Source organism: Lytechinus variegatus, chromosome 14 (genome assembly GCF_018143015.1).
Source record: "Lytechinus variegatus isolate NC3 chromosome 14, Lvar_3.0, whole genome shotgun sequence".
NCBI classification, from domain to species: domain Eukaryota; kingdom Metazoa; phylum Echinodermata; class Echinoidea; order Temnopleuroida; family Toxopneustidae; genus Lytechinus; species Lytechinus variegatus.
This window is the reverse complement of record NC_054753.1, coordinates 32688312-32704247: the sequence shown is the minus strand read 5'-3', so window position 1 is coordinate 32704247 and position 15936 is coordinate 32688312. Positions and strand designations below refer to the sequence as shown.

The following is a 15936-nucleotide window of genomic DNA, read 5'->3' as shown; positions in this document are numbered from 1 at the left end:
GTCACTTCTCCCAGATCTATCTCAAATTTTCCAGCTTGAAATGTATGAAACAAATTGGAATCATCAGCAAACAATCTAAAAGTGAAATAGTTACTTGACCTTGGTAAATCATTAATATACAAAAACAGAGTTGGTCCAAGAACAGACCCCTGAGGTACGCCGCAAGTTATTGGACTGTACTCAGAGAGTGCCCCATTATAAGTTACAAACTGAAATCTATCAGATAAGTAATCCATAAACCATTGAAGGGGCATACCTTCCAACCCATAGTGTTCTAATTTCTTGAACAAAATAGTATGATCTATCGTATCAAAAGCCTTTTTAAAATCAATGAAAATTCCAATTGTAACCATTCTATTGTCTATCGACTTGATAACATCATTAATCAGGTTAATTAAGGAAAGTTTTGTACTAAACTTTTTCCTAAAACCATACTGATGCTTATACAATGTTTCATTCATTTCCAAGAAGACAAGTAATCTATCATTTACCATTCTTTCTAAAATCTTTGCAAATAATGGAAGGACAGATATTGGACGATAATTACCAGGGTTATCCCTTTCACCCTTTTTGTAGACAGGTGTGACTTTGGCCACTTTCATTGAATTTGGAACTCTTCCTGTATGAAGTGAGTGATTAAAAATATGAGACAATGGTCTAGCAATAAAATCTGCTGCATCCCTTATTAACCTAGCTGGGATATTATCATGACCACATGCTTTATTTACATTCAGAGACAATAACTGACATTGGACCTCATATTCTGTAACTGGTTTAAAAGCCATTTTACCTTTACTTTTATCACAAAGATAATCCCTAAAGCTACGACCAGCAGTGTCTTCCTGTATGTTACTTGCTAATTTCGGACCCACATTTACAAAAAAGTTATTAAAAACCTGTCCGATTTCCTCTGCAGAAGAAACGTGAGTCGTCCCTCCATTGGTATCCGATTCTGAGCACAACTTTTCAACCTGTGTGACCTTTGATCTACTGTTACACTATGGAGGAGGTCATTTATCACTTTCCAGGTCTGACCTGTGTCATTTTTATGAGTCATGAATAGGCAGCTGTAATATTCCCTTTTCACTTTTCTTAAAACATTTGTCAAGATGTTCCGAAACTTCTTATATTTTTCAACATGCTGTGGCTGGTGGTTAGATGAAATCATTTTAGAATAAAGCTTAAGTTTTGTTTTGATTGATTTCAATATAGCTTTTGTTATCCATGGGTTCCTTGCCCCTTTCTTTACAACAGAACACTTCAAAATTGGGGCGTGTTTGTTACAAATGGCTCCAAAAGTTTGTAAGAATACATCATAAGCATCATTTACATTTGTCTTATTTTCAATATCACTCCAGTCTTGAGCAGAGAGCTCTTCACAAAAACTGACCTTATTATAATACCTATAATTCCTCTTAAATATCTTCTGTTTGACCTTTTGCATCTTTAATTTATTTTCAAATATAACATAAATGGGAAAAAATGATCAGAAATATCGGTATTTATTGTACCTGAATAAACACATTTTGAAATGAAGTTTGAATACACATGATCAATCAAAGAACTTGACAAATTATTCACCCTTGTCGGAACCTTAATAAGTTGTTGAAATTGCATACATTGTAAAGCTGAAATAAAATCCTCTTCTGTATTTCCAGGGTTATTCATATTGATGTTAAAATCACCCATTAAAATGCACTTTGTTTTATCCACTTTTAAGGTTTCAAGTGCATCAAGTAAACTTTCCTGAAATTCTAATACATCTGTGTTTGGTTTTCTATAAAGTATGCCAATAAGATATGTCTGCTTTTCAAATGATGCTTCAATCCAAATGGATTCAGTATGTTTTACTTCAAAACTGGGACTTAGTACTTTGTATGGTACAGATGAATGAATATATGCGCCAACACCTCCCCCTCTTTGAGGCGCTTTTCTGAACTGAACTTCTAATGAATATCCTTGTAAACCTAACATCTGTGGAAAAGATACATTCCAAACTTCAGATAACCCAATCACATGAAATTTTGTTTGCAACGAACATTCATATAGTAATCGTAAACTATCAATATTTTTTTTGTAAGGATCTTATGTTTACATGTGAAACATTTAAAGCATTTTCAGTAATCTTGTTTACCTTAACATCAAATGAACTTGGACATAAATTTGCAGATTATCTTTATATCATCAGTTACATTACTATTAATCATTATTTATGGAAGTAACATGATGCAGTGCCTTCATGGTTCGAGAGATCAAGAAAGTCAAGCCAAAATGTGGAGGCCAAATCTGTCGTATGCGACATCGTCCACTCCAATGTCAAAGAGGTCATCTGGTGACCGAAAAGTCTTGTAAGTGTCATCGTTCATTTTACATATAATGTTGCCATTCTTTGTGGACACACCCTTTACAGTGGTCGCCTTCTTCGCTGCCATGAGGATGGAGTACCTGACTGTTGTAAGGTCCTCGTTTATAAAGACACCTTTGCAGGCATCTTTCCCTTTCAATTTAAATCTGCTGTCATACAATTCGTTTCTTTTTTTCATTGTTGTGAACCTCATGATGACTTGTCTTGGTTTGCCTTTGCTTTTGGTTGGGGATCCCAGGCGATGACAGGTAGAGATGTCGCTTTCTGAAATCTTAACACCTGCTTTATCTGCCACCTTGACGATCTTTCTTGTAAGGTCATCTACATTCTCATCATCAGACTCCTGGATTCCCATGAAACGGAGATTCTCTCGGCGAGTATACTGCTCAAGAGCATCCACTTTGAATTGAGATAGGAGGATGTGAGGATTCATTTCCTCCTTTGAGATGCAGGTATCCTTCACTGCTTTAATCACTGCTGGTATTGCTGCCTGGACAGCAGCTTGCACAGCTTTCATAGTGATTTGAGCTAGTTTTTCACGTTCCTGATCATCTTCAAAGTTCTCCATGACATCAGTCAAACTGATGAACACACCTTCCTCTTTTTTCCCTTCACTTTCACTCAATGCTGCAAATGTGTTTTTTCCAGCTTTACTGCTTCCACTGGCATTCTCCAAGGAGAGTACATTTCTCTGATAGGCAGGGAAATGACCGTTAGTTGATGTTGTGGGCCAGCCATCAACTACCTCACCAACTGCCCCACCTATTGCTAAATCGAGTCTGCCCAGCTCAGTTTCTCCCTACATCCCTATCATTGTTGAATGCAAGTACATAATGGCAGAGAGAGGAGGTGAGTGTGTGTGCAGTGTCTGGATTATATGCACTCACACTCAAACTCACACTAAGTAGACTCTACGAGGTTAGTATATATACTAACCTCGTACGATGAACTGTGTTTGACCCTGGATTTCGAAGTAGTCGGCAAACACCGGGGCTCTTGCCAGGAAGTAGCAATACATTCAACAAATATGAAAATAATTTAAAAATTATAATCATTAAAAAATAGCAAATTTCGCTTACCTCTGCCTCGAAAGTGACTTCGCTTGTCTCTTGTACGGAAATACAAGGAAGCCCGTTGGTGGCGCTAATAATTTCACAACCTTGATTCAGCTCCTCTGTAATTTTATAACTGTGTCTAAATTCTTTAAATGCGCAATCCTTATGATTAATTTACTAATTATGGGCACCAATAAATGAAATACCTTCAAAACATAATTAAATATTAGTATTGGTGATGATAACACTTATTTAAAAAGATGACTAATAAAAAAAAATGAAAATAATATACGTGCCTGGAAAGAAACAGCAGTACAAGCTTTAATGAATGTGCAATACGTACACGGTTTCCCAAAGTCTATACAATGAAAAGATTGGACACTTCACGGACTTCGCGTAATGCCTTGCGTGGATTTGCGTGTAAAATAGTGAAGGTGCCTAGTCTTTCCCTTGTTGTGTCTTTGATATGAATATGAATTGCGGGCCCTCTTTAGGCGAAAATTGATATCCACGCTGATCAGTTTTCATCTCCGTAAAATCTTCACTAAAGATCAAGAAAAAATACATGTTTTTTAAAAGAAACTTCAAGGAGAAGTCACGGAAGGATCTAAATGATTCGGTAAGTGTCATAGTAGAATGTGAAATATAAAATTATAGGTAATATGTGGGCAAAAGCCCAGAATATTTAAGAAGTGTCGTGTGTGTCGCGTGCATACGACTGATATTCCTTCGCATGCGAGATGCTTTGAACCCATGGGTGGATTATATGGGCCTAATTTAGCTCAAAAAATCATCTTTAGATCAGATTTGTGCAATTTCTATCAAAATTTGGACCATCAGTATTTTCATTGTGCAACTTTACTGCTGCACACTGATTTTTGATTAAGCTGGATTTTGAATGGACTTTTCACTCATGTTGTAAATCGAATAAACAATCAGATTCTAAAATCAAATCAGCGATGTTTAAAAACAAAGAAATACATCAAAATTTTGTTCGTGGTCGCGCTCATCTTCCTGACAAAGTCAAAGTCACAAAGACAAATGCATTGGAATGGAAGTCGCCAACATGCTCAATCGTTTAGAACATGTTTTAAAAAGGTTCTGAGGTGTTACTGCTTTACAATAAAATTAGTAATTCAAAGAAAGATAAAAGAATGACGCATCTTATGAGCAAAGTCACAAAGGAAAATAAAATGAAAATAATTTTCATAGATCACAGGTCAATGAACGATCGACGGGAATCTTTTTTATGTATTTTGTGTTAGATGCTAGCGATTTAGAATTATTGGAATGATCTCTTGATCTTGTACGATGTAAGGGAGTAGCCTAGTGATGTCTGTCAATAATACAACCTTTAAAACTTCACGACAGTGTCCGCTAACACAACGAGGTTGAAGAGAAGATGTCTTTCATCAAAAACGATGTAAGAGAGTAGCGCAGTGATGTCCGTCATTAACACGACCTTTACCAAGTTGACGGTGGCATCCAAGAAGAGAAGATATTTATCTTCGCAAACATCGTCAGAGATAATAGCGCGTCTTTCTCCCTGATTAATTCGACCTCTAAATAGCTAGCACCTCAAAAACAATCTTGAAATATGTTGTGAACGATCACGCACTGTAACTAGATCGCCAATTTTTTTTATATCCAATTTTTTTCCTTCAAGGGGCATGATCAAAGATCATCAAGTGACCGCCAATTGTGGTGAAATCGAATGGAATCGGTTGCCGATTGAAAAATCGGTTACAAGCTTACTTTTTACCATCTCTGAACTACAGAAGCAAAGCAAGCTCCCTGACTTCAGTCCCATCTTCTGTATTTTGAGTAGAGTTAACAATCAAGCAGCAGATGACACTTGTACTTTCTTCCTTCTTCAACTGGTGCTACTAAAGCATTTCCATCCAAGCTAGTATCAATCTGCTCAGGCAGTTGTCATTAGTTTGTATGCTGAATTTTGAAACCGATTTTTATCTTATTGCTGGATTAAGTTGTGAATGGTGTGTGACTGTTATCATTTACTAGATCATTGTAGACTCACTGTAGCCCTGAGGGTGAAGTCTGATTGAGTTATCCATTGTACGTGGTTCCTGATGATAAGCTTGGCCACAAAAACAAAACAAAAATGGCTGGATCTGTAGCTAGCAAGACTATTTGCCTTACTTTGCTTATGACAATCTTAAATATGATATACTCTGAGAATTGTGTCCGTAGATCTACAAGGACATTGCTATTTGCAAGGCTGAAATATACCCATAGCCATAAGTCATCATCCAGCAAGCTTTCTTTAGGGCATGCCCAAATAGGATTAACCAATAACCTGCCAACTGATTTTAAAGTTTTAACAAACTCCATCTTTGAGTGCAAAGGAAGGCAACATTCACATGCTTAGTTCTACATGTGGATGTAAGACTCTCATAGCCGCTTATCTAACCCTGCTGCTCTTAAGAAATGCATCAGACATTGAACTCAACCCAGGTCCTGCCAGCAAGTATCCTTGCAGATTTGCACTTACACGGTAACATGGCAACAGCGAGGCGTTGCATGTGATGACTGTAACCAGTGGTACCATGTAGTAGCTCTCGCTAATTCAAGTGTATCTTGGCAATGTATTTCTTGTGGAATGCCCCAGATTTCTAGCAGTTTGTTCAACTTTATAGTTGACATTAGCAATACCTTCTCCAAAATGTCATCGTCCTTCTCTGATGATAATGAAACAGCGCCATCTAGTCCTGAACCGCAGATAGCATCTTCTTCTCCATCCCGTCAGTCTAATAGAAGAAGGCACCTAGTCACAGAAAAAAAAATGAAGGTTTTAACTGTCAACTTTCAGAGTGCATGTAACAAAAAGGAAGAGATCGGAAATCTAATAGATTGTTCTGTTCCAGATATTATCCTTGGCACTAAGACTTGGCTCAACAGCAACATCCATAGTGCTGAATTGTTCCCTCCAGAGCATGAAGTGATACGGAAGGATCGCTTTGATGGATATGGTGGTGTTCTCATAGCACTTAAATCGGACATCATCTTTGAACAACTACCAGATGATCCTAATCTTGATGTTGAAGCAATCTTCATCAAAGTAAGCCTTCCAAAGAATAACTTCCTTATTATAGGTGCTTTGTATATCTTCTTCTAGTTCTGTCAACTATATGGAGAATCTCTGTTAATTTCTAGAAGAAATTCACAATCAGCACCAAAGTTCTGTCATCTGGATGGGTGGGGACCTAAATCTACTGGACATCGACTGGAATACAGAGTCGTCATCGGGTAACCAGTAGCCTCTGCCAATCAAGCAAAGGTTCTTGACGATGATCCATAATTGTGAACTACAACAGATGGTATCCTTTCCTAATAGGTTGAACAGCTTTCTTGACATTTTCCTGTCAATTAGGCCCACTCTTCTTATCAGGTGTATTACCCTTCCAGGAATAAGTGACCATGATATCGTGCTAGTGGAATCCTCTGTTGTAGCACGCAGGAAAAGACCGGTGAAGAGGAAAGTATTCCTTTGGAAGCATGTTGATATGGAGGCCCTCCGAGAAGTCTTGCCTTTCAACATTCCTTTACAGAGCAATTTGATAGGACGAGTCCTGTGCAAGTCATGTGGAACAACATCAAGTCTACCCTCTTACGTCTCATGGAAAAGCATGTACCATCTAAGATAACATCAACCAGATACAATCAACCTTGGATCACTCGTTCATTGAAGCAGTTGAAGAAGAAGTGATGCTTTGGCAGAGCTAAGGCAAGCAACAACCCTGGGGATTATACCAAGTACTTGGATGTAAAGAAACAGACAAAGAAGGCATGTAAAGCTGCTTACTTCAAATATGTTGAAGATTTTGTCTGCCCAGATTCAACAACAATTCTAAATGATTCTGAATTATATTAATAGCAAAAGATGTGACTCATCTGGGATAGCTTTGCTGAAGTCGAGCGATGGACTAGCATACTCGGATAGTGCTTCAAAATGTAACATCCAGAATAGATAGTTCTCATCTGTCTTTACTAGAAATTAAGACATGACTAACATGGAGGACATGGGAAGTTCTCCCTATCCCTGTATGGAACCCATCACCATACAATCTGATGATGTGCAGAAAATATTGTCTGGTCTACAAATCCATGAAGCCACAGGGCCCAATGAACTGTCTTCACAGCTATTGAAAAACTTAGACTGCGAACTCGCACCTGTTCTGACAGTCCTATTTCAAGCTTTCCCTGACCAAGGAGTTGTTCCAGCTGACTGGAAGAATTCAAACATTGCCCCTGTCTTCAAAAAAGGTGAACGATGTAAAGCCAGAGAACTACATTAACATTATCAATGACATGCAAAGTTTTGGAACATGTCCACAGCAAGATTATGGACCATCTTGAAAACCACAACATGCTCTCTGATGCTCAGCATGGTTTGCGTAAAAAACATGATCCTGTGTCTCACAACTTGCTCTTGTGGTGCAAGACCTTGCGAGGGGTATAGACATAAGCTTGATTTTTAAGGTATACAGAACTATACCCATGAATGAATAGCTGACTTTCTTGACAGTCGCACGCAATAAGTACTCCTTGAAGGAACCATCTCTACCAAGACCCACGTGACATCGGGAGTTCCGCATGGTAGTGTCGTTAAGCCAATGTTGTTTCTGATATTTATCAATGAAGACCAGAGTACCTGTCTAATAATGACACCACTGTGAGGCTTTTTGCAGATGACTGCCTAGTTTATTGCAAGATAAGGTCAGAGGAAGATGGTGCTCAACTGCAGGAAGACATCAAGTCCTTGGAGCAATAGGAGGCTGACTGGCTGATGGAGTTCAACCCCAAGAAATGCCAAGTCCTCCACGTAACCAACAAACAGAAGCCTATCATATTGCCATACATCCTTCATGGTTACACCTTGGACAACGGAGACACAGCAAAATATCTTGGAATCTACCTCCATCAAAAGCTCAGCTGGAATCATCACATCAGTCAGGTAGCAAAAAAGGCTAATTCCACCAGGGCTTTTCTTCAAAGGAACATTAGATCATGTTCTCGCGAAGTCAAGGTGCTCTGCTACCTCACTCTACTTAGACCAGTCATGGAATATGGACCATCTGGGATCCTTTCACTCAAGCTAACATCATGAGGCTTGAAATGATACAGCTCAAGGTATGCTCGCTTTGTTTGCAATGACCAACGCAGAACAAGCAGTGTCACCTCCATGCTCCAACAACTGCAATGGCCATCCCTGCAAGAAAGGAGAGCCCAGGCAAAGGTTGTGATGATGTTCTGCATTAAGAACTTGTTAATATCTGTTCTCGAGGCTACTCTGATCCCATCTCTCCATTCCTCACAAAGAGGTCATAACCAGAAATTACAAGTACCATTTGCTAGGACACAGACAATGCAAAAAAGCTTTTTTCCTGATAGTGATGCAACCAGGCTATGAAACGCTCTTCCACAGGTCGCCATCTCATGTACGTCTCTTCCAAGTTTCTAAAGGGAGGTACAGAAAATCCAGCTCTGTTTACTTTCTACGGATGTCTTTTTAGCTGCACACTTTTAGAGTTTATTTTAGACCCCTTATTTGAGACACTATACATACATTGCACCGCACAACAGTACGACAATACACCAGACGGTGGCCTGTACTTAAAGAGATGAAGAAGTATTTATTAGATCAATTCAGTTCAAATCATACAATGGTACATTACAAATGGTCAATATGATAGTGGGGGTAGTCTTGAGGACTCCATGGATCACGATGATGTCTTTTTTCAATCTGACATATACTTCTTCATCATTGGAGTCTTGAACGGGCCTTTATATATAAGAAAACCAGGTAAATAAAGATGGATTTCCCTAGGAAATCCGTCTTTTGATGAAATGATCACGTAAAATGTTTTTATTTTATTAATTTACACCTTCCTACGCCTAATGCATAGGAAGGTTTAAAAAATCTTGAGTAAAAATGTTACAAAATGAAGATTTCCTAGCAGATTGATGTCGCGTAGACCCCTTGATCTACTAAACAACGCAAATACAATGGCGTGGACCTTTGAACCGCTTGTGTATTACGCACTTCTGATATTAAAGCAATGCCACTTTGAAGAACAATTTATAGACCCCAAAAATATTATTTCACATATACTAAAACTTATTACGTGATTATAAATAATTAGCAGTATTATACTAATTATTTATAATATGTAATAAATTCTAGAAGGCTAACTCTTTTTGAAAGATGGGGCTCACATTTTGTTTCTTGATAATCTAATCACCCGGGGAGCATTGCATGTAATATCTTATCAGTAAAGGCCACTGCACACCTACGACTGTTCACTGTCCAACTTTGGAAATGTGAATGAAACATTTTATTTGAGATTAAAATTAATTGAAAGAATACTAATATAACCATTATGAAAGATTGCAAGCCTTTATTTAGGAGTAAAGGCCAAATTAGTTTCAAGTCGTAGCCAATCGTACCCCTGCATTACAAATAGATATTCGCTTTTATTCTAAGAAGGATGATAGCCTAGTCGCAGATATGAACATAGGTATTCGTATGATGATTTAATACATTACACAGTAAGTTATTCCATGTCTCAATATAAGCATCAAATTCTACTACGTTTCATTCCAAAAAATCATGAAGGTGTGTGGTCACCTTTATGCTCAACAGTCAATTTTTATCAGTGATTAAATTTTACCATTAGTAGTGCTCATAATTTACCATTTTACTATTAATATCAACAGGTATATGAGTAGCAGACTTCGGAGAGACTTGCAGAGCAGCCCAACATCCACTGGTCCAGATGTCCTATCTAGAGTAAGTATGGCAGCATCTCGAGAGGAACCTCTTAATGGCAGTAGTGAACAATGTCCAAGGGTTGATTGCCAGATAAACTTAGCGACATACATAACAACAGAGATGTATAATCTTCAAGACATCAGGGATTTTATCGATAGGAATCATGGAAACATCAATATTGATCAGAGGAATGAGGAGGGTCAAACTGCTCTCATGAGAGCTTGTCTAGATAGAAACAAAGAAGTTGTGGAGTTTTTGTTAGAGAAAGGAGCAAATCCTAACCTGAGATGCCAAAGAGAGGGAAACAGTGCTCTACACTTTCTTAGCCAAAGTCGACCATGCTGTGACATAGAAAGCGAGACAGACTTGGAAGATTGGGAACCTATTCTCGACAATGTGTCAGAAGCCAAGAGCAGTTGCAAAGACTTCTTGACTCGGGAAAGCCAAGATGATACTTACAACCGTTTGATCATAAAGTACTGTTTGGATGAAAAATATTGTCAATGTACTGTGTTTAAAAAGCAGAAGAGAAGTGCTAGGATCATAGATACTTTAATATTACAGTATGGTGCTTTGATTCAGATCAACAATGATGGATTGACTCCTGCAGATATTGCTGGGCTACATAGGAAACTATCAACTGTGTTGCACTATATAAATCAAGACTATATTCCAAAGTCAGAGCAAAGAAGAGCATTGGAAATCATTGGTTCATCGTTCATGATGAAGGATGAGTATGAGAAAGCGTACAAAGCATTTACAATGGCAGTAGAAAAGTGCTATGATAATCCAGACACTGAGCAAGGCAGTATCAAGAAATCTGAGTTAGAACATTGTCTAGGTCGCTCGGAATGTAGGAGTCTCCATGACCTCAGAAGGATTAATGGTGACAAGTATGCAATGAGAGTTGAAGGTATGCTGGTTGCGGATCGTGTCTTACCCAATTCACTGAAGGAAGAATTTATTTATGAACGTCTTGTCGATTATGGATATTCACTGTTGTTTCTTTGGGATACGCTGGATGCAGGCTTCAGGGTGTTCACAAAATGTCTTTGTCTAGAACGCAAAGGATGTTTGCCTGTTGGAAGGGTACTTTTGTCATTGAGGTACAGCATCAGCCAAGCTACAAGCTCTCCAAGCCTACATAGGTTTATTCCACAATATGTGAGTCTACTTTGTCAGTCTCTACAGTATTATATTGATGTCATCAGGCAGGTCAGTGTTAAAAACCTTAAAAGCCACATCCAGGAAATTCTAATCAACCTATCAAAGATCTTATATTCCTTCACTGATAGTCTTTGCAGTGTCCAAGGTGTGGAATGTGTGATTCAGCCAGTTGTCCAGATGATCAAAGTCATATGGAGCAGGTTAGATAGAGCTTCAGTCTCTAGGGATCCATACAGGCATCTCACCAACTCTGTCTGTCATAAGTTACTTTGTGATATGGTTGCGCACTTTAGATGCTACTATGACTTTGAGGAAAATAGGTACACTTGTCACTGTTTCAAGCAAGTACTTGTTCACTTAGTCCAAGTTGAAGGTGCCTCAGATATTGATATCAATGGAGATACCTTTCTGCATTCATTGATGGGTCTTGTGTTCTCGGGAGAGATTCAGATGGTTCAAGACATAGCTCTTCTATTTCTAAGGTATGGCTGTTCTTACAATTTGAGGAATAATAGAGGGAAGAGACCTATCGATGTTGCACAGGAAGAGGCTTTTAGTCTTGATGATTGCTACCTTTCAGATCTTACTGAGCTCTACATTCTCCTGTCTCCTACTGTACTCACTTTACAAGAGATTACTATCAGAACTATTCTAAGGTGTAACATCCCTTATCAGGATAAACTTCCTAGGAAACTCTGTTCCATGGTGCAGGGTCCAGTGGAATTTCCCTGAGTGCTGCTGTTCTGGACTGCTCACATGCCATCATTATGAACAGGCTCTTTCCACTGAAGCCTCAAGACTTCATGTATATGTGTCAAATCTGCTCATGATAATGACTTGCTCACTTTCTTGAAATTTCATTATTAAACTTTATTTGATGTGCTGGAAAAGATTTTAATTTTTATATTTGATGCTATAGTCAATATTGATTTTATAGTGACATGTCTTGGTTATTATATAATTTGCACATACATGTACGTAAAAATTTATCGGAAGACTGTCACTACTTTGTTGAAGCCTGGGGAAAATGTGCTTCAGGAAATAATTTACGGTACACATTTTTTCATACAATATTATGTTGATGTGCACAAACATGGAAAGGTACATTTTTTGTCATTTGACATGGCCATTAGCTGTAGCCTAGGCCTTGTAGAATGCAGACCCATGCCATACATGAACCAGCTAGTATGTCAAAGATTTCTTTGTAAGCATTAATATACAGTTGCATTATGCTACTTTATTGCATTTTCATGCCAATAGCTATTTTATCCATCATAACATGCTGCATGGATAAATGATATTGATGACATTGGCCCATATTCTGAAGTCCAGTTTAAAGGAGAATCCAGCCTTGGTCATAAAATGCTCTCATGTGGAAAGGAAATAAATAAATAAAACAGAATGGTGAAAGTTTGAAGAACATTGGACTAGCAATAAGAAAGTTATGGCTGCTTTAATATTGAGATCAGTTATACTATGTATATCTCAAATTGGCAAACAGGGTAAGTAAATTATGACAAGGGGCAAGGATAACTTTCCTATAGGCCTTGTACTTAAATATCAGGGGTTTGTGGTGTTTCTCTTTAAGAACCCATTCCCCTGGGGCAGTAATCTAATATAACCCAGGAAGTATATTGTTTTATGTCCTCATGAAATAAAAATATAATTTAAAGTAAATCTTTTGAGAAATGACATTTAGCAATTTTTTTATTGGAGTGCAGGGAAGAGTAGTCTTTGCCTTGCATCACTATGACATCATCTATGCTGCCAATTTGAAGTCTCCACATTGATAAGGATTACCAATATCTACAACTTTTGAAAATTCATAACTTTTTTATTGTTTGTCCGATATTGTTCAAACTTTCACCTATCAACTTGTCTGATTTTTCTTTTCCCTCTAAAAACAATTTTTTTTTAAATTTGGGTTGAATTTCCCTTGAATTTTGGCCATGGTCTAACTATGTGCTAAAATTATTGGGAGCTGAAAAATATTGAACACTTGTTTATATGGTATATTTCTATTGTTTGCCGTGTTCTTTTGTCATTGATTTAATAATGACTGAAGCTGTTTTGGTTTTACTATTTTCAGATAGTGTCAAATGAGCTGATGAATTGTAACCTGTACCATTAGATATTTGTGCCATAATTGGCTATCTATAGTTAAACCACATTTTTATACATATTGCCAGAGTTTGAATTAAACCTGACTTCAGAATATGGGCCATTGTGCTGAAAATTTTACGAGCATGATTTTACTAATATCTGTATTGTTTTGCCTCTTTTCAGATATGATTGATGTGCTGCATGCTGAATTTAACTGCTAGTTTTGTGCTTCTGAAAGGTCACCAGGTAATGCATGTTTAGTCATGGCTTCTACAGCACCTGTAGCATCATCCAGTTTGAAAGACTGTAGCAGTTCTAAGAGAGAGGGTGATCTGGTCAGGATCATTGAGAATGATGCCACACTGGTAATGGTTCAGGATTTCATCAAGCAGCAGGATGGGAAGACTGACTTGAATGAGAGAAACAAGCATGGTCGGACGGCATTGATGATGGCTTGTTTGCATGGAAAGCTGGAAATTGTGAAGTATCTTCTTGAGATAGGAGCCGATCATCATCTTACTGCACCTGACATAAAGAACACTGCGTTGCACTTTGCTTGCATGTTCATGGAAAGCAACAGTGAAGCAGACAGTGCACTGAAATGGGAAGAGACTGCAGAAGGGGCTAAAAATCCAGCAAGTGGAGAAGCCAAAGGAGACGGTTTCGAGGCTCATTTTGATGTGAAAGGAGATGCGATTGTATTACAACTTATCGTTAACCTCCTGTTGCACAAAGCCGAATTCCAGAAGAATGATGATGGACTGTATCCACTTGACTTAGCTGCATTGAACAAAAGACTCGGTGTCTTTGCATTCCTTGGCAGTAAAGGTCTAGTGGGAAAATCTATGCTTGTTAGGGGATTGGACATTCTGGGTTACTTATTGGCTGTGGAAGATAAACACAAAGATGCAGCTAGAATACTGGGAAAAGCTGTGATGGAAATGGAGAGTGACACTGGCAATCCAGATCCTGTGGAATTCACATCAGATCTTGAAACTTTCCTTGGTCAAAAAGAGTGCAAGACAATGGCAGATTGGAAGGCATTAAAGAAAACTAATCATGCAAGAAAAGTTAATGCTTTCCTTGTTGGTGATCGTGTTCTTCCAGAGAAGTTGAAGCCAAAGGTACTGTATGGACCACTTGCAAAATATGGACATGAGTTGCTTTTCAAGATGAAAACAAGGGCTAAAGGTTTTCTCATATTTGATGCATGTCTTCATCTGGAAAGGAAAGGGTTGTTTTATTTGAATACTGTCTTGATGTACCTGCGGATGAGTGTACCTAGAGCAGAAACCCTCGAAATTTTCAGAGATGCTCAGTTTGTTAACAGCACATGCAAGATGTTAGGAAAGTACATTGATGTCATGAAAGACGTCCCCATTGATCATATTGAGAAGAGTGTCAAAGACATCATGTGCAACCTTGGTCGTATCTTGTTCGATGTAATTAATGAATATCAAAGTCTTGAAATCTTGGAGCAGTTTCTCTCACCCATCATAGAGATGATCAATGTCATTTGGGATAGGATCCCAAAGCCTGAAGCTACTGGCAGTGGTATCCTGGTCCCCACTATTTCTGTCTGTCACAATGTTCTCCTTCACCTGGGAAGAGAGTTCTGTCCAAATATCTTCTTCTGTGCCCCTCATCCCTCCAGGACACGCAGGTACACCACTTTCCTCTTCAAGCGATTAATTGCTAATCTTCTGCATGTCGAAGGTGCCCTTGATTTAGACTGTCATGGGAACACAATGATTCACACGCTGATGGTGTACTCGCAAACTTTATCACCACAACTGATTGTAGATATTGCAAAGATCCTGATAAGACATGGCTGCCCTACTGATGCAAAGAACAAGAAAGGGGAAACCCCTTATGACATCAACATGGAGATGAGAGAAAATGAAGATGACTTTGATGATGAAGATGATTTTGAGGATGAGGATGGAGATGAACCTTGCCTACAGCTGGACCCACGAGGAATGGGCATTGTGTATGAGCTCTTAAAGGGTCCAGAAGAAGTGTATTCTCTTCAAGAGCTTGCTGCAAGGTCTATCCTTAGCTATAGGATCCCTTATCGCCAGAAGCTTCCATCTACACTGTGTGCTATTATAAGAGACCCAGTCCTGGATGAAGATTATGAAGCTGGAGATTCTGAGACTTCCAGTGACTATGATTCAGATGATGAACAAAACTGCCCAATATCTTGAGGATACAAGCTAGTTTATAACTTCTTTGCTTTCATTGATTTGACTTTTTTTGAAATTGAACAAGTTCTCATTTTTCACCTCCATCTGTGCTTTTTGTCTCACCTGCATAGCAAAGCAAGACTATAGGCGTCATTTTTTTTCCAACGGCGATGGTAATGCCATCCCATCAGCATTAAAATCTTAACCAATGTTTTGTCACCTGCATAGCAGAGTGAGACTATAGGCGCCGCTTTTCTGACGGCAGCG

The 15936-nt window shown here is 38.4% G+C and overlaps 1 protein-coding gene across 2 annotated transcripts; it reads left to right on the top strand.

Moving 5' to 3' along the window:
• Nucleotides 1-10158: 10158 nt before the first annotated feature.
• On the top strand, nt 10159-15936 carry LOC121427717. Of its 2 annotated transcripts, none has more exons than XM_041624247.1 (2): nt 10159-10231; nt 13667-15936. In XM_041624247.1, the coding sequence occupies exon 2, from the start codon at nt 13747-13749 to the stop codon at nt 15688-15690; it is 1944 nt and encodes a 647-aa protein (XP_041480181.1). In that variant the 5' UTR covers nt 10159-10231; nt 13667-13746; the 3' UTR covers nt 15691-15936. The 2 variants fall into 2 exon arrangements, with proteins under 2 accessions (XP_041480181.1, XP_041480182.1); XM_041624248.1 differs by lacking the exon at nt 10159-10231 and adding an exon at nt 11789-11862.

Bases quoted from the DNA above. Each gene is read 5' to 3' on its own strand.
- LOC121427717 (XM_041624247.1), top strand. From the start codon at position 13,747: ATGGCTTCTACAGCACCTGTAGCATCATCCAGTTTGAAAGACTGTAGC.